We start from the raw sequence: 22191 nt of genomic DNA on the forward strand, positions 1-22191 counted from the left end.
CTGGGGAGGAAGCTTCCTAGTGCTCCTTCAGGTTACACTGCCCTCGTCCACAGCCAGGACCTTGCTGCTGGAGACCTTTGCTCTGGTCCCTGGTGCTTCAGCAGTGTCAGCTCAAGCAGACAGCAAGAGCTGCAGTTACCTAGGTGTTGATATCACCCATTCTGGAAGTTTAAACACCTCAGCTGTGCAGTCCCACTGCAGCTGCCCATGATGGGTTTTCACTTTTCTCTCTGGATCCTTAATTAATGCCACAGTTCCTTGCCAGCACTTCTGAGTAGCTGTGTAAATGTTGGAGTCATTTGATATATCAGCTCTCAATCTGAGTTTTGCTCCTTCCAAGGACATGTCCCTGCAGATGTCAAGCAGACTGATTTGCACACAGTTCTCCCTCAAAGCCTTACCAGGGCAGGCACAGACCTGCAGCAAGTGCTCCAGCACAGTAGCTGTACAGCACTTCCCAGCAGCCACTCCGTGCTGTATCCAAAACAGGACATAGGTGCCAAAGTGCTGGCTAATTGCTTCAGGAAGCAAAATGTGCTTTAGCTGCTGCATAGCTCCAGGGACTGTAAGGACTCTAGTCTCAGAAGTGGCTGGAAATGAAGGATACAGGATAGATTCAGGGAGATCCACCAGAGCTTTTGTGTCAGGCAAAACTGGGAATTTTACAGGACACATCTCTGAGAGTGATGTGCTAGATAAGAGGGTCTGGGAGACTCTACTCTCTTCATCAGTGGGCACTCTGGCAGGCTGCCCACCACCTCCTTTTGCCTGATTTTTCCTGGAGAGGCTCCCTTTGGGCTGGAGAAAAGGCTGTGGTGCTGGGTGCCATGTCCCATGACAGGACTGTGCTGGTGGGGCCTGTTTGTGATTTGTGGCTGGCTCTGCTGCATGGCTGCAGGGTGGCAGTAACCCAGTGCTTCACCACCGGGCAGCAGCTCAGGCCTCTGAGGATTTCTTTCAATCTATCTGGTGCAAAGCATTTAAAAGAGGCTGCAAGCACCCAACTCTTCTATTGCAGGCTGCAGTACAGAGGGAACAATTTTAACAGGATTTTGAGCTTGTGGTCACTGGTGGGGGCAGTGGCACTGTCACAACAGCCATCCCAGTCCCCAGGAACACTCTGGCAAGTGCTGCTGTGGGTGATGGGACAGGTTTGCTCAGCTGAGCAGCAATACTTTAGGAGAGAAATGGGCATGAAACTTTGGCCAGAAGCAGCATGTTGGCTTGACAAGGGGCATGAATGGCCAAGTAGGAACAAGGAAGCCAGTGGCTACATGGAAGACTTCATGTCAGCTGCACTCAGATCCTTTTAAACCAGAAAGGACCATTGTAAGGGTCCTTACAGTGGGTGCTGTCTGGCCTGCAACATGCCACAAGCTTTACCTCATGACCTAACACATTAGTAAGGCATCAGGAAGGGAAGGCAAGGCACTGGGCTCCACCTTGCACAGCAAGGGGGCATTGCCCCTGCCATCAGACTGATGTTGGCAAGATGGAGTTTGCTTTGCAGCAGCAGCACTCAATGCTACATCCTGCCCTCACGTTCCTTTTTATCTCAGGGATAAAAAGAAAGCTGCAGAACACATTAGGACAGCCTCCTGGGAAGTTAGTTATGATTTTTAAGAGCTAATAATGTCACCCACTGTTCAATGTTTATTAAACTGTCTTCTTCCCCTCTTCACTGAATTGTGTATATATAGGGCAAGGAGCTGTACCCATGGACACCCCCAGCACTTGGCTTGCTGCATAGAGCTGCTGGGCTCTGTGGGAGAGGTGAAGAGAAAGTTATAAGTAAATAGGTGTCCTTTGAATGGGGCAAGCTAGGAAGCTCAGGCAAAAGAAGGGGACAGATATGATCCTGGCTTATAGCCACAATGGTTTAATGCAGATCAGAAGATTGTGCAGTCCTCTTGACAGCTGGCTCACAGCTCAGCCTACACAGGTGACAGGAATGGTGATTCAATGGTTGTATGGAATTACATTGTTTCCCCTTATTCTCTTGCCAAATATATACTTATTTGATTAGCTTATGTACACTTCTGTGATGCAGGCACCCTGGGAAAGGGGAGCAGTGCTCAGCCTGCTCTATTACCTGGAACAGATAATTTTTTGTTCTTCTAGTCTGTGATCTTTTTCTGCCTTCCCTCATGCACACTTTGTTACTATTTAGCATTAGCACTGATGCCTCCCTTTTAATGAAGTGTCTATGGCTGAGTAACCTAAGCCTCAGCCTGCTCAGACTAAGTAGAGCTCTGGGCAGAACACAAACAGAAGTGTCCAGAGAAGGGCAACAAAGTTGGTGAGGGGTTTGGAGCACAAGCCCTATGAGGAGAGGCTGAGGGAGCTGGGGTTGCTTAGCCAGGAGAAGAGGAGGCTCAGAGGAGACCTTATTACTGTCTACAGCTACCTGAAGGGAGGTTGTAGCCAGGCAGGGGTTGGTCTCTTCTCCCAGGCAACCAGCACCAGAACAAGAGGACACAATCTCAAGCTGCACCAGAGGAGGTTTAGGCTGGATGTTAGGAAGAAGTTCTTCATAGAAAGAGTGATTTGCCGTTGGAATGGGCTGCCCAGGGAGGTGATGGAGTCACCATCATTGGAGGTGTTTAGGAAGAGACTGGATGGGGTGCTTGGTGCCATGGTTTAGTTGATTAGATGGTGTTGGATGACAGGTTGGACTCAATGACCTCAAAGGTCTCTTCCAACCCGGTCTATTCTATTCTAGCATTCCAGGCTCTTGTACAAATAAGGAAGCAAATGGTTCAAGTCAGGTTGACTTTCAGTGCAGCAGGAAGAGCAGGTGGCTGGATGCAGGAAAAGGACAGATTAACAGGAGAGTAAGTCTTATCCTTAAAACTCCAGAGAGAAAACTTGGAGCAGTACTGGTATATTGGTGAGAACAGCACTTCAGGTATGAAACAGCTATTTCATAACACCAAATGTATTGGTATCCTTTGGTACACACAATGCTTCAAGGGAGTGCCAGAGGAGAGGCCCTTGCACAGCCCTGTCTCCATTTTTCTTCACAGGAGCTGTGAAGCTGAGCAGGTCACTTGTGTGCTTGTAGACACCTTGCCAAGTCCATCACCCAGAGAAGATCCCTGCAGCAGGCAGGTAAGCTTGGTAGCAGCTCATGATGATCTAGACAAACTGAGCAGCGTTAAGCTTCTATCTTCCAATGCCTGATGTAAAAACTGACAGGTTTTAATGATGGCATTTAATCTTTTAGAGGATAGCTCTTTCTTTCACACAAACTGCTCTCAGTAGATTTGTACCACACATACAAATCTCAACTGGTTGTGAAGATAGTTTGGCTTGAGGCTTGGAGTTTGTCGTTGGCTTTCCCCCTGCATGTTTCCCCCTTTTCAGCTTCATACATTTCTTTCTTCAGGTATAATGTCATTGTAACAGACAGGGCTGCCTGTGCTCTTCAGAATCAGGAGCCACAGGATCTGGATATTGGACAGGGCACTCCTGGCAGCCTGGCTTTCTCCCAAGTCTCTGGCCTGGATTACTGCAGGTTTTCTATGGGACTGTTTCTTTGCTCTCTGGCTTGTCCATCACACCCGCTTTGTCTGCTTGCTTTCAGTGTCTCACATGTTCTTATTCCCTCACCAAGGATTTGCACTCTCCTTCCATAGCCGACTACGTTTTAGTGCAGTAAACTGCAAGATGAGGTTCTGAGAAACAAATCTGATACTCTCCCTGCTTGTTCCATTCTGCACTTCTGAGTTTGCTGAATGCAACAGAGATTTTTCTCCTTTTGGAAAGAAAGTAGTAGCCAAGTACCTTCCCAAACTTGCATGCATTTGGGGAAGTGGTAGGAAACTCTAATATCAGAGCTGCCACTTAATTCTCAGGGCAATAAAAAGGATCAAGAGGCCAAGTAGCCTGTGAATGTCTTTCATGTTGGTTTGTTACACAGTGTGATCTTGTTTTACAAGTGCTCTGTTTACAAGAATGCTGGGGGGGGTGCGGGGAATGTTCATTTAAGTCCCACAATCACATAGGGCTACTTTTGTAAAGGTCTGATCCAGTCCTACCAGCTGCTTGCCCACAAAACTTTGCAATTGTGGAGGCTAATTAAGATTCTTCAGAGGTGCTCTCCTCTCCCCGGCAGTTGCAGAAGGTCTCATTAGCCATGCTGTACCTCCCCCCTCTGCCCGGCAGAACGCCCTGCTGTGTTTGGTTTATGTTATGGCTTATGAATTGGTTCTGAAACCAGCATTACTTCGGGGTTAAATGAAGCTGTTGCCTTTAAGGGGAAAATGTCAGGGCTCCACGTAAGAATAAACTGATGCTGTACTACCTAACAAACGCCCTTCTCTCGTGCAGACTCGAGGACTTCGCTTGCCAGGACACAATGGATTCCATACAAAGGGAATTTATCAGGGCCTGCTGTGAAGATGGGGAGGAGAGGTTGTGCCTGGGCAGCAAGTGTGACCCATCCACTCCCATGCAGGAGAATATATTCACATGCATTCCTGACTAAAAACAAAAAATACTTTACATGAAATGCCTACACACATCTGACTTCTTATGCCCATCTCTCTCTCCAGCTTTAAAGTGAAGACATTTGTAACTGTTACAGACCAAGCACAGCTGAGAGCTGCTTGGTGCTGTGGAGCTGAGTGCAGCTCAGGTGCTGGAACAATTTCAACTGATGCTGATATCAGATCTCCCATATCTCTGCCTGGTTATGGCTGCAAAAGTTGATATTCAGTCTTTAAATCAGTTTTAAACAGGAAACCAACCTGAAAAAGAAGAGGCTGAGAGGAGACCTCATCGCTCTCTACAACTGACAGGATGCTGGAGAGAGGCCGGTGCTGATCTCTTCTCACAGGTAATTAGTGACAGAACAAGAGGGAACAGCCTCAAGCTATGACTGGGCAGGTTTAGACTGGACATCAGGAAAACCTTTCTCACAGCAAGAGTGGTCAGGCATTGTAATGTGCTGCCCAGGGAGGTGGTTGAGTCACCACCCCTAGGTGTGTTTAAAGGTCATTTGGATGTGGTGCTTGGGGATATGGGTTAGGGGTGAACCTCGTAGAGTAGGGTTCTCAGTTGGACTTGGTGATCCTGAGGGTCTTTTCCAGCCTGAATGATTCTGTGATTTTCTGTGACTCTGATTTAAAGGCCAAACTGAGGAATATATCAATTACTTGTTTGATCTAACACAAATCACTTTCCCCTATTATGTCTGTGGGAAAATTGGGGTTGGTTTTGGAGTTTTAAAAGGCAAGCAATGAGGCAAGGTGGTTCATGTAGCGAAGAAACCCAAGGTGCTGACATCCTTTCACTGTGGTCCTGACACAAGCTTGCAGAGTTTCCTCTTCCTGAGGAAATCAAATTTCAATTTGACATAATGCTTTTTCCCCTCCTCAAACTGAAAGTGAGAATGCTAAACTGTCACAAATACAGTGCACAAAGCAAGCCATACTCTTTACTGTAATAACAAAATGCTTTAATTTGGAGGGGGGATACAAGGAAAAGTGTGACATCCTCATTATCAAGTTGTTTTTAAAAGGCTTTCTTGCTTTGAGGGGAAAAAAAACCCACAACACTCAAACAGAAAAGGTGACCTGTGGATAAGCCTTCTCATTTAGCTGTGAGCATTCTGTTTTATTTTACAGCTGAAGTAGGGATTTGAATAATCCACAGCAACAGGTTTGAATGTTATCCTGAATGTTATCTTCCCTAGTAGCATGGGACACCCCCCAGCTTCAACAGCCCCAGCAGGAGGCTGACAGCACAAGGCGGAGACGGAGATTGCGCAACCCTCACCCAGGTCTCCTTGCAACAAACCACAAGATTTCACCATCACCACAAGAAGACACTAAGAAAGCCACAAGGTAACTCATCTTCTCTTTTATCTCCAAAGACTTTTCATGCAAGCCCCATGCTCCTGAAATTCTCGTACCATTCAGCTGCTGACACTTCACCACACAGCCCCTCTGCTGTAAGCCAGAGCTTGTGCTGTGAAAGGTGTACAACAGATCAAAGGTGAGAGACAGTTATGTCCCTAGTGTAGCTGCTTTCTGCACAGCAGGTGCCAAGGAAGTTGGGATATGTTTTAAAGACTGCAAATTTCTATCCATAAGTTAGTTATAGTCTAACATAAGGTTCAGAGAGGGCAGAAGTAAGTTGTTAAAGAAAGGACTGGGAAGCTCCTGAAACTGTCACAGCATCACAGTATAACTTAGGTTGGAAGGGACCTCGAGGATCATCGAGTCCAACCTATCAACACAGACCCCATGACTAGACCATGGCACCAAGTGCCATGTCCAATCCCCTCTTGAATGCCTCCAGGGTCGATGACTCCACCACCTCCCTGGGCAGCCTGTTCCAATGACAAATTACTCGCTCGGTGAAGAACTTTCTCCTCACCTCGAGTCTAAACCTCCCCTGGTGCAGCCTGAGACTGTGTCCCCTTGTTCTGGTGCTAGTTGCCTGGGAGAAGAGACCAACCCCTTCCCGGCTTCAACCACCCTTCAGGTAGTTGTAGAGGGCAATGAGGTCACCCCTGAGCCTCCTCTTCTCCAGGCTAAACAACCCCAGCTCCCTCAGCCTCTCCTCATAGGGCTTGTGTTCAAGGCCTCTCCCCAGCCTTGTTGCCCTTCTCTGGGCACGTTCAAGTGTTTCCACGTCCTTCTTAATCTGAGGGTCCCAGAACTGGACACAGTAGTCCCTGTCAGGTTATAAAGTAAGCATTTATCCTTTAATCCAGTGTGACAACTCTTTGCCCCACAGCGTATCCACACTGTGCAGTAAGATGCTTCAGTCATATCTGAAAGGGAGGCGGTGTCTGAAGTGGGAATGGCAAACTCTAAAAGAACCAACAGTTTCCTTTATTCAGGTTAGACATAACAAATATGTCAGGTACAGCAGTTAGTCTAGAAAAATACATTTAAAAAAGGAGGGAAAAAAAAAAATAAAGGAAAAAAAACATGTCTTCAGCAGACCATGAGCCCTGTAACAAAAACTGCCAGAACCCATTGTACAAATTATTCTACCTTAATGTAAAAAGAAAACTTTAAAATTGAGCCACATGGATTCCATCAAACATCTAGCTATGGGAAAAAAAACAAACCCAACCCCATGAGTTTCACTGGTAGTAGATGTTAGAATTCATTATACATTATTTTTTTCCTTGTCCTAATGTATCCTGTACACATTAAATACCCTAGAAGGCTCCTCTTGTAGTGCATTAACATCTTAGCAAGCACACTCAGGATTTCTCCAGTACCATTTGCATTACAGTTATTTGCCTGCAAATGTAATTAACATCTAAAAGTGCACACAGTTAGGTTTCCCCTCCCTCCCCTAAACCTGTTTCCCTGCTGACCCCCCCCGCCCCCAGACATCCACTGGAAACATTATGCTACTGGAGCTACACTACCCATGATTAGAAATGTGTGACTAGAAGTGTTTCTTAAAACTATACAGGAACTGAATTCTGTACAAGAATCAAAAAGGACAGTTGGTATTTACAGCAAGAAACTACCACAGCATTATACCAAGAACTCAACACAGTGTTACAGTTGGTATTTACTTAGGATTGCAGCTTTAAATCAGTGTAACACAAAACTTAGGTCAGGAAACATCCTGGAGGGAAAACAAAATAATGAAGGTGTTTATTAAATAGGACTTCTGTTATGGAACAAGACAAGTAGCTGTTGCTGGATAATCTTTACAAGTTCAGTGTCTGAAATAGTGTGCTGTTCTGTAAAGAGCAGAACAAGTTCCAGAAAGCTTGCTGGGGGGAAACAAAAATGGAGAGGGGGAAGAAAAGAAAAAAAGGAAAGCAGGGTAGGAAGGAAAACAGACAGCAGATACCATGAGAGATTTGAATAACTAAACCAAACTGTTAGCACAAGTTTAAGACAGTCACTGCATGCAGAAACCCCTTGGAAAAGTGTCATACAGATGCCAGTAGGTGGTAAAGACACAAGCATAAGATGTAACTCCACTGAATTTTTCCATACCAGTTGGTAGGACTTTTCCCCTATCAAGTGGAAGAACTTTTAAGCTGAAATTCCAGATTCTCCAGTTTGAAATGACTAGCTTTACTCTCAGACAAATCCAGTGTATGAACCTATGTTACATTTTTCCACTGCTACTTAAAAAAAAAAGCCCCAAAAAACAAACAACAAAAAAAGAGGCAAGCTCTAAACTTTTGAATTAGTTGGTTTTTTACATTGAACTTTCCAAAGAAACCCCAAGTACTGCCTTTCATTTTCATTATAGTGGTCAAACATTTTCTCCTGTTTCTCCCCTCCCCCAAAAAAAGTGCAAAAAACACAAGTTGCTGCTTGGTCCACAAACATAACACATCCTTGTACAGGGAGAGAGTTTCCTTCTGAGAGCGTACTGCTGCCAACCCCGCGCTTCCAGTTTCCACTCCGAGACGAATGTCAGCGTCCAAAGATGGAATTCAATTCCAGTAGGATCAACTCTACAATCTGATTCTGGTATACAGTGTGGACTGCTATGTTACCAGTCTCTTTCTCTGGCTTTAAGAGAGTTGGACCAAAAACTATTGCTACGCTCTGATAGGTCATGCGGTTCTTCTCGCCGTTTTCTACAACTCTGCAAAACAAACGCACACAAGAGGAGGCTGAGCAGTGTGAGACTAAAAAGGATGACAGGGAAAAAAAGCACAGTCCCAAAGCAAAAGAGGAGAGGGAGGGGAGCTGGGGCTCTTTAGCTTGGAGAAGAGAAGAGGAGCCTGAGGGGTGACCTCACTCATGTTGATAAAAATGTAAAGGGTGAGTGCCAAGAGGATGGAGTCAGGTTCTGATGGGTGATGCCCAATGACAGGACAAGGGGCAAGGGGTGGAAGCTGAGGCACAGGAAGTTTCATGGAAACATGAGGAAAAAGTTTTTCCCTGTGAGGGTGATGGAACACTGCAACAGGCTACTCAGAGGGGTTGTGGAGTCTCCTTCTCTGGAGATATTAAAAAGCCACCTGGATCTGTTCTGTGTGATCCTCCTCTGACGGGGGGGGTTGGACTGGGTGATCTTTCAAGGTCCCTTCCCATCCCCTAACATTCTGTGATTCACAGTATTTACTCAACAAGTAGCCCTGTTGTTAGGACATGCAGCTGCTGTGATGCTCTCTATGGAAAAGTTTTGTTTTGAAATGCTATTCCTGATCCTCTCACAATCCCTTGAACACAAGGACTTGGCACTAAACAACACAACTCTGACACATCCTGTCTCAAGTCTGTTTGGTGCTCTGCAAGCTTGTATAAATACAGACTGATAGATTATTTCCAGCCAGTCCAATACTGACAAGAAAAATGCAGTGGGAACAGTCACTTAGTACTTTTAGCTGGATTATTTAGCACTGAGGGAGGATCAGCATACAAAGCCATTCCTTCTACCTCCTTACCTCTTGAGGTGTCTGAAGAGTATCTGCATGGTGTCCTGATTTGGTTTTGGCAACTGTTTGATTAAATCTTTAACAGCATGGACACGCTGCCTTGGTTCTTGTTCTGCAAAAACAAAAAGGATGAGGGGTAGGAACAACAAGTCAGTGGTTTTGTTTAAAACATCGGTGTCAAACTTAACAGCTGGGCTAAAGTGAAAGCTTTGCAGTGCTGATAGGAGGTAATGTACTGCCACCTCCTGGGCTGTGCCTTACTAGCAGCCTGCTTTAGGTAAGCCTCGCAGGCTGCCACAACCAAACCTTTCTTTCTGCCGTCCAAAATAATTGAGTTGTACATCCTGAGCAAAACTTAGACGAGAAGCAGACTTACTAATTGCATTGACAAAGTCATTGAAGTGATTGTAAGTGAAGAGTGGCTCTGGCAACTCTCTGAAAAACATCTTTAGGGCTCCCGTGATGACATGTATGTCTTCCCATTTGCTGTCATTCAAGTCTAGTTTCTCATCTGAGAGAGAAAAATGAATAATTCATGTTAATAATGATTCTTTTTTAAAATAAAGTTAACTGCTTCTCTGTACTCATTGCTTTCTAAAGCAGTGCAGACACTTACTCCAGCTCAGCCCTGCTGGATCCAGACACAGCAGCATAGAAGGCAAAAAAGGACACAAAAACTCAACCACTACAGCTAGAGATCATAGAACCATGGAATGTAAACAGTTGGAAGGGACCTCTGGCAGTCCAACAGCCCTGCAAAGCAGGAGCAGCTAGGGCAGGCTGCACAGGAACACATCCTGGTGGATTTCAAAAGTCTCCACAGAAGGAGACTCCATAACCTCTCTGGGCAGCCTGTTCCAGGGCTCCAGCACCTTCACAGGAAAAAAAGCTTTTCCTCATGTTTCTGTGTTCCAGCTTGTATCTGTTGCCCCTCATCCTAACATAGAACACCACTAAAAGAGACTGGCTTCTCTGTCTTGACTCCCACCCTTCAGCTATGACCAAACTCTGCCTGCTGCACTAATGCAGCTCCCCTCCACCCAGGGCATTTTCCAGAGGGGAATAGCAGCTGCTGATATAAAACAAAATTTATTGTTAAGACTTTTCAATCAGGAAATGAGAGTTCAGACTGTAGTTGGGCCACAGTCCCCACTGATTCCCACTGAACAAAACACTTAAGGTACAGCCACATGAAAGGGTTTTATAGATGGAGTATGGTGAAGAAGAGCTAAGCACCCCCGTACTAAACATCAGTAGCAAATCTGAGGCCTTGAGCAACCTGGTCTAGTGGAAGGTGTCCCTGCCTATGGCAGGAGGGGTTGGAACAAGATGGTCTTTAAGGTCCCTTCCAACCTAAACCATTCTATGAATCTATGAGTCTCCCTCTAAAGCATTAACTCAGTTTCAATAGGAGTGGAAGCTCAATATGCTGACACACACATTCTTTTACCTTTCTACAGAACCCTACACCTTTCTTCAGAGCAATGTCTCTATGCTCCACACAAGCCCAAACCTCCAGGATGGGAGGTTTTTCCCAAATGAGATTTATTACACAACATTCTGCAATTCAGAAGTTCTTTTACTTCAAAACCAACAGTCACTTCTGCACTTGCACATTGAGTTGTTGCTTTGTTTGGGTTTCTTTCAGCCTGAAAAGTATATGCAATTGTAATATAGTTGAAGGAAGCTTACCATGATTGACTGCAAATCTTAGCTTCTGAATCACTGCAAGATTGCCACTAACTCGGTATAAGCCATCAACATCTAATCCTGAAACAAAGGGATAAATCCATGTTAATACCTTACACATGTCTGAATTCTGCCATCATTGGGCTGCTGCTTTATAGGTCTACTCAGCAAAATTAAATGAAACCCACCTTGTAACAAAGAACACTCAGTTCAACAACAAAATAAGTTAAACTTGGGGGTTTTTTGGATGGCCAGGGCACACCAGAGGAGGTTTAGTTTGCTGACACAGGTTTGGCAGCATCAAGCTCATAACAATCTCTAGAACTTCCTACACAGCAGACCAGTAATAATGAAGCAATAGTTCCAAGTGTCCCCAGTGAGACCAGGTGTCTCATTTAAGATGCTCTTTGTGGGTGTACATGGGAGCCCAACATGCAAGGACCAACTATTTTGTGCATCTTCTATTTGTTTTTCATGTAGGGTTAAGAAAAAATTCAATCAAGTCATGCAGAGAGAGCAGCTCAAAGTTGACAAGTGACCAAGAATGATGTGCATGCATTCTCATCACTACCCAACTGCCTACAAAACTAAAAGAGGTAGCCCTTGCCTTCACAGTGTTGCACACTCAACCACAAAAGAAGGAAACTGTGTCTCTGTGGTTGCTACTGCAGTTACTCAGAAGTGATTAGAAGAATTTAATTGAAAGGCCATTTGAATGCAGCATGTGAGTCAGTGCCACTGAGAGGGTGAGTGTGCCAGAATACCTGCAAGTCCCTGTAGCTCCTCAAGGAGTTGTCTGATGCAACACAGCACAGTTACCAGCATCATCTGACATATCCCTTCTCCCCATAATCCACTAGTCATTCCTTTACAGAAAGAACTGATCTGAAGTGTATTGGCAGCAGGAAGAAGAGTTGGAGAAGTGGGGGAAAGAAGCTGTTCATTTCTGTCAGCTTCCCCTCAGGTATTTAAAAAAGGAAAACTTCACCACTATCTTCACTGCAGTCCTGTCTTTAAAATAAAAAAGAAAGAAAGAAAGAAAAAGGGGGGAAAAGAAAGAAGGGAAAAAAAAAAAAGAACAAAGCAAAATAATCCCTTTCTCACAAACTGCAGATCACAAATGGAACAAAGCCTGCTGACACAAACACTGTAGCAGTCTGTTGAACTGGAGTAAGGCAATGGAAGCAGTTCTTTTTCCCCACCCAGGCCATAAGATTGCAGCATTCAGAAAGAGGACTGCAGGCTGCAACAAAATCCTAAATTAAGTTCCCATGGAAGATGACTCAAAACTGACATGTAGTGCTCTCCTGGAAGACTTACCCTGATTTTCAAGAGAATGTTCTCAGATTAACAGAGTGGCATAGACCTGAATGACGATTATGGAGATTCCATAATCCCCTCTCAGTCACCTTTTCCAAGAGACAGGGCAACGACAACAGCAAGAGACAAGCAAGAAAAGCAGCACAGACTACAGCCAAGTCAGGAGGCACAACCAAAGTGTTTGCAATAAAAATGTGAAGATATCCTTTACATCAGACAACCCAGAGTGTCAAACACAGCTTTCAAAGATGTCATTTTCTCAGTATTTAGGTAGGTTAGAGGTATTTTAGCAATTAAATCAAACAGAAATTGAGTCAATAGGTGAACACTGGTAATCTCCAAACCTGCATACAATTTCACATAACAGTTGGTGTAACTGGCTGGAGGAAGTTAAACCAAGAGACTTGTCCTCTGGCAGTAAACACATACAGAGCAGGAACATAACTTTCTCCTAGAAGTTTGTTATAAGGAAGTTTGAATATAATTGATTGTTAACATGCTTAAGCCCTCCAAAAACGAATGGTGGTGTTTTGAGTGTCTCTCTCTCCTTTCACCTGAAAACAACTTTGATGGGCTGAGCTCTTCTATTACTCCTTGTATTCCCTTCTTCCTTAGATCCTTGCTGACAGGAGGCTGTCTTGCTTTCTCCCTCAGCATTGAATATGCTGAAGCAGATCAGATATGAAATTTCCTTCTCTCCCATTTTGGATCCCACCACCTCCTCCTCCTCCCCTCACTGCTAAGTACAGATAAAAGTTGCAGATTATTTTCCCCAAAGACATCTACAGCATTGTAAGGATTAAAGAGATCAAAATTAGATAGTGTGGTGAGCAAGAGAGATTCAGGAAACAAAAAACTTCAACCATACCATGTTCCTCAACATGCTCAATGCACAGCTTCACGAACTTTGGCACCGTGCTGTTTTCTCTTTGACACAAGCTGGTGAGATTGGAACCAAACACTTGATCTGGAACCAAGTAAAGAGACTGATTTACAGCGGAACAGGACTCAAGTGACAGAACTAGTTCAGGTTAAAACAAACCTCTACAAAGGGCAAAGATCACTGGACACAACTGCTGCAGTGTTAAGAGTGAAAGCAGGAGAGTTTTGAGAAGAGCACCCAGCAGCTCCCAGCAAGAAAAAGCTCGCAGAAAGGAAAAGTGTCAGCAGTTACATAAATGTGAGTCTCTGAGCAAGGAACTTCTGCTACTGAAACAATTTTAATCCATCAGGAGATACTTGTGCAAGTCATATAGTCATTACTGTAATGAGAAACTGAATGGATTCAAATGTCCTGTTCTGAGACCAAAATACATTTCCTGTAATCGTCGTTTAAAATCTGGACCGAGATAATAAACTTCAACCAAAGGGAAAGCTTTTGGCATTGCTTCAGGAAAGCTGTAAAATGTCATCTCTCATTGCACCTACTGTTTAACCTAGCATTATATATTCATCTGCTTTAATGCAGGGTCTTTAACTTGTAACATTTTTAAGTTCTGACACAGATTTGTAAATGACACACCTTTACATCCCAGAGCTCTGGATGGATGCAAGTATGGCTATGCATAGGCAACCTGGCTGCAATGCTGGAATTTAAACACAGGTATTTATAGACAGAGATAATGATGAGTCTTGTTTTCAAAGTTACACAATCCAGGGGGAGTGTTTTCTATCACAAACTGGAGTGAAAAATGAAAATCAGCCTGGCAGAGAACAGGTTGTTGCCATGCCTCAGCATATTTATTTCAGCACCATGTTAACTCCTCTGGTTCAGATGATGTTATCACCAAAGTCTCTCTCAGACCCATTTCTAGGGTTTTCAACAAAGGTGTCAAGTAATAAACAGCATCTTCTCTGCAGGTGCCCAAGACTGAAACAGGGTTTCAAGGTAGAGAAGCAAAGCTCATACTGTTAAAAGGCAAGCAAGTTTAGGGGTTTCATTTGAATCTGTTACCTAAGGTGTGCAAGTGACCACCTTTGCAGTCTCTAGTGGATCTTACTTCAGAGCTTATGCAAGAGAGAAGCTGCTCCTGCATTTGTACCATGCATAGCATCTGGCCCATTTTTCAGGTAGATTCATTAACAACACTTGTGCTGACTGCTGCTTTGAGAAATCCAAACAGCACACCAAACCCATTACACAGTATGAACCTGGCATAGAATGGCATCATCACATGTGTGTGTGCAAGGCTGGGGACCCAGAAGAGCTCGGTCCTGCTGCTGCTATATACACACAGCCAGCTAGAGAAGCAGAAGCAGTAGCAAGGGATTGAAAAAGCCCACACAGTAGGAAGCCAGGCTAAGCAAGCAGCTGTAGCAGGTCAAGTGATGCAGATTAGGTAGCAGAAGAAAACACTACCATGTAACAGAATGATTTGCTACAATTGCCTCCAACTTCAACAATATCCACAGGTACAGGAATTACTTTTTTTTTTCTGTTCATCTTAAAGTAACTCTTGTCATTTCATTTTACCATGTAACAAAACATCACAGTCACTTCTCTGCTTCGTGCATGCTGGTTCAAGTGCAAGTTTTTGCTAGAACTTATCCTTATTCTTTTTTTTGTTCCTGCTCACACTGAGTTTGCCAAGTTCATCATTTAACTCAGGCTCGGTCTGTAGCAGCCACAGAAAGTACTCTGTCTTTAAAAATAAAGACTTCTGTATTTGCCATTCATACAGTGAATGTAAAACTGCCCAGCACAGATCCAACTTTTTGCAATTTCCACCATGCTTTTAAATAAAAACAAACTCTTCATTCCTTAAGGTCTTTATTAAAAATCATCCCATCATCAGCAATGCAGGTGTACAAATGAAACTTGGCTTAGCATTCGCTGTTGCTAGCGTCAGAAGTTAGGTCACTGAGCCATGGGGTGAATACTAAGCTGCAGAAAGTCAAAGTCTGGGAAGAATGCCTCCTTCTCCCAGACAGAATCTCCATCATTCACAGTTAAATTATATTTGTAGATACACAAATATATCAAGAGCCACATGCAACAGAAGCACACCTGTTCAAGTATGCAGCTAGGCAAATCACAGTAGGATTTGTTCTGGTATTTGCCTATCCATATGCTATTTTGACCCTAGTAGAGCACCACCTACAAGTCCTGCTAAAGCACACAAATAAATAAATGAAGTTTTACAGTGAGCACCAAGTCAGTAATTTACACAAACACATTAACTTAATCCAGTGCAAATACTGTTCACTCGAAGTTGCTACAAGTGTTGACAAATGCAAACCAGTTCTTTCATAAGTTCAAGCACTGTTTGTAAAACAAACAAAAAATACATTCAAAAAAGATTAGGGGAAAAAAAAATATATATTTAAACTAAGATTCCTTTAGCCTCTTCCTGTTTTCCCTAAACATTAAATTTCTTAGGAGATTGCACATGATTGTCTGGTTCCACTCAGACTAAAACACCTTTGTAAAACAGATGAGCACATACACTAAGCTTTGTACCCGAAGGGCTTTTCTTTCCCTTGTATGCATACATTTTCATCAGCTATCAAGCTTCCAGCTCAGCAGAGTAGACTAAATGGGCTCTCCAGCTAAGAAACACTCCAAACAGGCTCCTGGGCCCTCAATTTTCACTGCAATATTGCAAGGAGAGGACATCCTCCAGGAAGTTTAGTGGCTAGTAGCAGCACTCAGAAGAAGGGAGAAAAACAAATCCATCACCAGTTCCACTATACATCCAACACTCCTGTTAAACCAGCTATATACATGTGCTTGTCTCTAAAACTAGACCAGTTTAATCCCATTTTACACATCAAACTACTAGATTCAGCCCTTTTAAAAAGGTTCATTTACCCTTGATGTAGCCTTTTTCACGGACAGCTTGCAACGTAGGACGCCGGGTAAGGAACTTCTTGAGCTTTGTTTTGGTCTTCTTCTGGTCCGTGGAATCTATATTGCTAGGTGCTTTCACTGCTGGAAAGAGGAACACACATGATTTAGTCTGAATACCCAGCACAGAATCAGCACTGCATTTATCTGCCACAGAACCAACACCAAAAGAAAAATAATTGAGCTTAAAAATCACATTAAAAAAAAAGAATCCAAAAATTCAAATTTGCAATGCATCCACACTTTGTTTTTTCCCCTTTAACTTTTCAGAAACCCATGCAAATAGCATCCATTTTTTCAACCCCCTATTTGTCACAAGAAATCTTTATTTAGAATAAACCTTTATTTAGAATAAACCAAACCAGGTTGGAAGAGACCTTCAAGATCATAGTGTCCAACCCATCAACCAATCCAACCCACCCAAACAGCTAACCCATGGCACCAAGTACCCCATCAAGTCTCCTCTGGAACACCTCCAATGACAGCGACTCCACCACCTCCCTGGGCAGCCCATTCCAATGGGCAATCACTCTCTCTGTATAGAACTTCTTCCTAATATCCAACCTGAACCTCCCCTGGCACAGCCTGAGACTGTGTCCTCTTGTTCTTGTGAAAGCAAGTGCTTGTTGCCAGGCAACTGGCACCAGAACAAGAGGACACAGTCTCAAGCGGCGCCAGGGGAGGCTTAGGATGGATGTTAGGAAGAAGTTCTTCATAGAAAGCCATTGGAATGTGCTGCCCAGGGAGGTGGTGGAGTCACCATCACTGGAGGTGTTTAGGAAGACACTGGATGGGGTGCTTGGTGCCATGGTTTAGTTGATTAGATAGTGTTGGATGATAGGTTGGACTCGATCTCTAAGATCTCTTCCAACCTGGTTAATTCCATTCTACTCTACTCTAACTAACTGGTAGCTTCCCTATGGAACTAATGTGGAATTTAAAACATAAATGCATGTTTCAAAACCAGCCCTGCCTTTCATTAAGTTAAACATTTTGAAAGGATTAAATGCTTTCTTGGATATTACATATACACAGTCTCAAGCTGCGCCAGGGGAAGTTTAGGCTTGAGATGAGGAGAAAGTTCTTCAATGAGAGAGTCATTAGTCATTGGAATGGGCTGCCTGGGGAGGTGGTGGAGTCACCATCCCTAGAGGTATTCAAGAGGAGATTGGACGTAGCACTTGGTGCCATGGTCTAGTCATTGGTCTGTGGTGACAGGTTGGACTCGATGATCCTCGAGGTCTCTTCCAACCTTGGCAATACTGTGATACAAGTCCAAAAGTAAAAGACAGGAAGGGGGAAAACAACCCAGAACAACACACCAAAAAAACCTGTCTGCCTAATTAATATATTTCTCTGCATTTCTATGGCTAAAAGAAATTTAGCTCTAAAATTCTGCAAGTGCAATTAAAAATGTTTAGTTTCTCCACAACAAGCCAATACAACATCATTGGCAACCTACTCAAATCACAGCTTAATAGTGCAAATGTTCACAGGCACTGAACCACAGGCAAAACCCAAGTAAACCAAATCACTTTTGAACATGCAAAAGGACAACAGAATTCTTATTCCAAACCAATTATGAAGTCAGGAAAAAACCCACAACAGCTAATTACTTCTGTGCCGTTGACAACCATTTCACCACTGCCTGTTTTCTCCATGTGTCATACAGCAGGAGCTGAAGACATTTGGTACTTTCCCCCCCCCCCCCCCTTTGTTTTATGATTAATAATACATGGAAGAAAATCTACTAACTGCCTCCAAGGTGCAGAATGAACTACACAAAACCCTGTTTTGAGACCTGAATAGTTTAATTTCTAGCTTTCATTTTGATTTCTTTGTTTATACATAAGACAAAAGATGAAAGAACAAAAAATTGGCATTGCAAAAAAGCAATTAATGGGAAATTTTCAACTCACAACGAAGTTTCTTAGAGTCTTTATTCTCTTTCTCTTTTTCTTTGTCTTGCTTTTCCACCCCAGGGGAATCTGGTATTTCATCTTCTAACACTTCATCGGGCTCTACTACCTGTTGGATTGAAGAAGATACACAGTGGTCAGTTTGCCAAGTCATAGAACAGGGCATTAACAAATACATTTCCTACAGAGAGTTCTACAAGACACATTTTCTCCCTGCAATGATATTCAGTTGGTTCTTTCCTGAACTCTAGATGCTACAAATATCTTCAGGGATGATACCATTCTCACTGGCAGAGTGAGTAACTTAGAGAACACTATTTGATCATAAGACCCAATAAAGCCAGTTTTGCTAGACACTGAAGAAAGCACAACCAGCCTTTGATAACACTTAAATTACATCCACTGCCAATCAACAGACATGTGTCAGGTAATTTTAAAACCCAGTAAACAAGCATCAGTTATTTCATGGTCTGCTACAGAAACATCTGCTTGATAGTCTAATAAAGCATCTCTAAAGCGTTTGCCCTATTTCTGATCTCTGTGATTAACATTTTCTTAAGACAAAACTGAACTGCCAGTTGCAAAAATTCCCCCACTCTCGAAATGTGCACTGAATTCACTCTGAAAAAATACACACACCAGCACCTAGAATTCTTGTTCTGTGTTACTACATTCTTGGCACACCCTTATTAAAGACAGAACACATTGTGGTGTGGAGGCAGATACCAGCACCTAGTAAACTGCCAACCTGCAGCCTCATGCCTAAGCTACATGTGTGACCCTATTCCACCACTCACTTCCTCAACCTAACATGTAACATCTCTCTGACATCCCAGCATATCTCAGCCTTTCCATCTTCATTTTTATTTAACCAAGGAAGAAGTGGCCACAACTATGTTGCATGAGGCAGATGGGAGAAGGGCATCACTGAGCTTGGTTAGTAAGGCTCATGACATTTTCATGGCAGGAGAGAGCAGAAGATACAGAGTGCAAAGCAGAAGCACTCAGAAATTAACTAAACTATTCATCTTAGCCTCTTGTGTTTGGGTGGAAAACAGGTATGGGAGGGAAATGCTATCAGCTAAAAGAAATGAAGGCAACATAAATTGAAAGCAACATAAATGCAGCTTTTGGGTAGCAGCCAGGCCCATACCTTTGAAAATTAAGAATACACACAAAGTCAACTTGATATGAGAGGAATATTTTCTCCAAGATGACCTCCAGCTTCTTCTGAGCTCAAAACCAGTAAATCTTGTTTGACAATATCGAGAGCTTAATCATTTTTCTGCTGATTACATAGTTGGCATTATACTGTCTGATAAGAAGAGATAATACAGTATTTTGCCAGGCCTTTTAATTTGCACTTTAGTGCAAACTTAAGTGACTGGCAGTATCAAATGCTGATTAATGTATGTTATGAAGCACTCCCTTGGCTGTCCTTCCTTTACTCCCACTCTGCCACAGCCTCTCAGGTCACTGAGACAAAACAAGTATTTGGTCAGAGAAGGAAGCTCATTTCTGAGCTGGAAGTCAGCCCATATCTCCTGGTCCTTAATCCAGTGGAGCATCCTTCTTCCTTTGCCACTATTAATTTTATTTCACTTCTCACCACCAGGAGCTGCCATATCCTCAACCTCCTGCCCATGTGCCAGAAAAATCAACAAATGAAGATGCATGTGAAACAGTGGCAGTCCTTGCAGCAGTTTATTTTGCTAACTAGCACTGCCCGGAGAAAAGAGCCTTCACCATTCAAATACATACCTGATTGTTGATGGTGTAATTAAGAACTTTGTACCATTCATTAATAAAGCCATCGTTATCAGATTGAATTAAGAGCTCAATCCCTTGGCGGGTTTTTAGCTGTAAAGAAATACAACCAGATAGCATCAGAATGGACACACACACACACACACGAATTCAAAAATGAAATCACCTACGTGAAAGCAAACATCTCCCTGGCATAACTTTTAGATAATATATAGCCACTCAGGAACATTTAGCAGTGAAAACAGTAAATAATGGAATGGGTTGTCCAGGGAGGTGGTTGAGGCCCTGTCCCTGGAGGCGTTTAAGAGCAGGCTGGATGAGGCTCTGGCCAGCCTGATCTAGTGTGGGGTGTCCCTGCCCATGGCAGGGGGGTTGGAACTAGATGATCGTTGTGGTCCCTTCCAACCCTGACTGATAATACGATACTATGACAAATCTGCTTAACATTTAAATGCATATCCCATACAGATGTTAAAAAGGGACATTTCTTGCATGGAAAATCATAGAATGGTTTGGGTTGGAAGGGACTTCCAAAGGTCATCTAGTTCCAATCCCCCTGCAGTCACAGCAGGGATGTCCTCCACTAATTCAGACTGCTCAGAGCCTTGAATAACTCCAGGGATGGGGCCTCCCTGGGTAACCTGTTGCAGAATTCCACCACCATCATGGTGCAGAACTTGTTTCTAACCTCTAGTCTAAATCTGCTCTTCTCTAATTTCCAACCCTTGCCCCTCATCCTATCCCCACAGGCCGCAGTCCCTCTGCAGCCTCCTTGCAGGCCCCCTTCACGCACAGGGAAGATGCTATTAGTTTTCCCCAGAGGCACTAAGCTATATCTATTTGTAAGCAGGAAGAAAACAATGGTTGTTTAAGTTTAGAGAAAAATTCTTAAGTCATTAAATTACACACAATTCCACGTTGAAATAAAAGTAATTCACCTCAATGACATTCTTTTTGCTGGATTTGTCCTTTGAGGCCCAGTCAATCAATGCCCCTTTGAGATCCACTGTGAATTCTGGCTTAGACTGATTGACACCAAACTTCTGGAAAAAAAAGGAAAAAATAGGAACAATTATGACAAGCTTAAGACCAAAGAAACTCCTAAAAGTTTTGCAAGCCTCTAACTGTAACATACATCATTTAGAGTCTATGAAACCTAACCCAGAGAAAGTACTTTGCCACAAATCAACAGGCATGACAGCAGGAAAACAAAACCTGAACAAAACCCACCCTGTAGTCACGCTTATTAAAAGCTGCTCAGCTTAAATCCCTTACAACTCCATACTTTTACATGTCAACCAGATTCCAGCAGAGCTTTTTCCTATCACAAATGGTACAAGTCCACAGAGCATTTGATTGGAGCTTGATTTAGTCAAGCTGGCTCAAAGTTTTAATCAGAAGTTGCTAATAAGCAACTGAGGAAAACAAAACAAACCCCCAAGCAACAAACAAACAAAAAAAAAACCCATTCTGTCAGGTAATCAATGGTTGTAATAAAACCAAAATCAAACCAGAAAGAGCTTTGCTAGGTAAGAATCATATCCCTCCTGCACTCAAAGAGGACTTCTGTAACAGACACATTTTGTATACATTGTTTTATGGTGGTTTTTTCCATAGTGCTTCTATTCCAATACTGGAGGACATCCTAAGCAAGCAAACAGAACTGAATTTCACTGTCTAGCTAATATACAAACTGCAAATAACTGAAGTAATTGGGGGTGTGTTCACAGTATTTGTGGAAGTAGTATTTAACCCCCAAGTAACCCTTCAAAGAGTTTGGAGGAAAACATCAGGGAGCTATTTTTACCTACTACTTTTACATTTATATTAGGTACTACCTTTTTTTTTTTAATGAAGTGGTTTTGCTAGGGTTTAAACCTACATGATACAGCTTTGAAATATCATTCCTCAAGGAAACCAATTCAGTGACCCACAGAGACAGAAAGCTGTAATTGTGAGGTAAAAACACAGAACAGTGGAAGACACTTGGTTGTAGCACAGAAATTCAGTGCTGTAGTACTATGGGAAGCTTCTGGCATCTGCTCCAGCAGTGAGGTTCTTTTTCATTTCTCCTAAAAGCCTTTGATGTGTGAAGGCTGCTTGTGTGACAGCTCTGGGGTGCAGAAGCCCCAGGACAAGCTCTATGCTGCAAACATAAGTTTCCATCCTGTGCAAGAACAGCCATATCCAAGGGGAGAAAAAACGGTGCAGAAAACAGAACTAATCCACTGCTTTTGATTAAATCCCCAGCATGGATGTTAATTAAT

At 43.2% G+C, this 22191-nt stretch overlaps 1 protein-coding gene and 1 long non-coding RNA gene across 13 annotated transcripts in view; one reads left to right on the forward strand and one right to left on the reverse strand.

Annotated features, from left to right (window-relative positions):
* The window catches only part of LOC137444954 (uncharacterized), a 42020-nt gene extending 26854 nt beyond the window's left edge, over positions 1-15166 (forward strand). For 2 of the 4 annotated variants that reach the window (XR_010988305.1, XR_010988306.1), the window contains exons 2-5: positions 3027-3111; positions 4333-4840; positions 5699-5849; positions 11552-15166. This is a non-coding gene — a long non-coding RNA (uncharacterized lncRNA). The remainder of the gene's footprint in view (positions 1-3026; positions 3112-4332; positions 4841-5698; positions 5850-11551) is intronic. The other 2 variants (XR_010988307.1, XR_010988308.1) reach the window with 2 other exon arrangements.
* ARHGAP12 (Rho GTPase activating protein 12) overlaps positions 6825-22191 on the reverse strand; it is a 94757-nt gene continuing 79390 nt past the window's right edge. For 6 of the 9 annotated variants that reach the window (XM_068146215.1, XM_068146212.1, XM_068146214.1 and 3 more), the window contains 9 exons: positions 20863-20967; positions 19919-20017; positions 18158-18266; positions 16203-16322; positions 13260-13358; positions 11075-11152; positions 9759-9893; positions 9392-9494; positions 6825-8586 (listed from right to left, as the gene is read on the reverse strand). In XM_068146215.1, the coding sequence (XP_068002316.1) occupies positions 8412-8586; positions 9392-9494; positions 9759-9893; positions 11075-11152; positions 13260-13358; positions 16203-16322; positions 18158-18266; positions 19919-20017; positions 20863-20967 (1023 nt within the window). In that variant the 3' untranslated portion in view covers positions 6825-8411. The remainder of the gene's footprint in view (positions 8587-9391; positions 9495-9758; positions 9894-11074; positions 11153-13259; positions 13359-16202; positions 16323-18157; positions 18267-19918; positions 20018-20862; positions 20968-22191) is intronic. The other 3 variants (XM_068146219.1, XM_068146216.1, XM_068146217.1) reach the window with 2 other exon arrangements.

Source organism: Melanerpes formicivorus, unplaced genomic scaffold (assembly GCF_026170545.1).
Source record: "Melanerpes formicivorus ecotype bairdi unplaced genomic scaffold, bMelFor1.0.p_v2 SCAF_13, whole genome shotgun sequence".
In the NCBI taxonomy this organism is placed as follows: domain Eukaryota; kingdom Metazoa; phylum Chordata; class Aves; order Piciformes; family Picidae; genus Melanerpes; species Melanerpes formicivorus.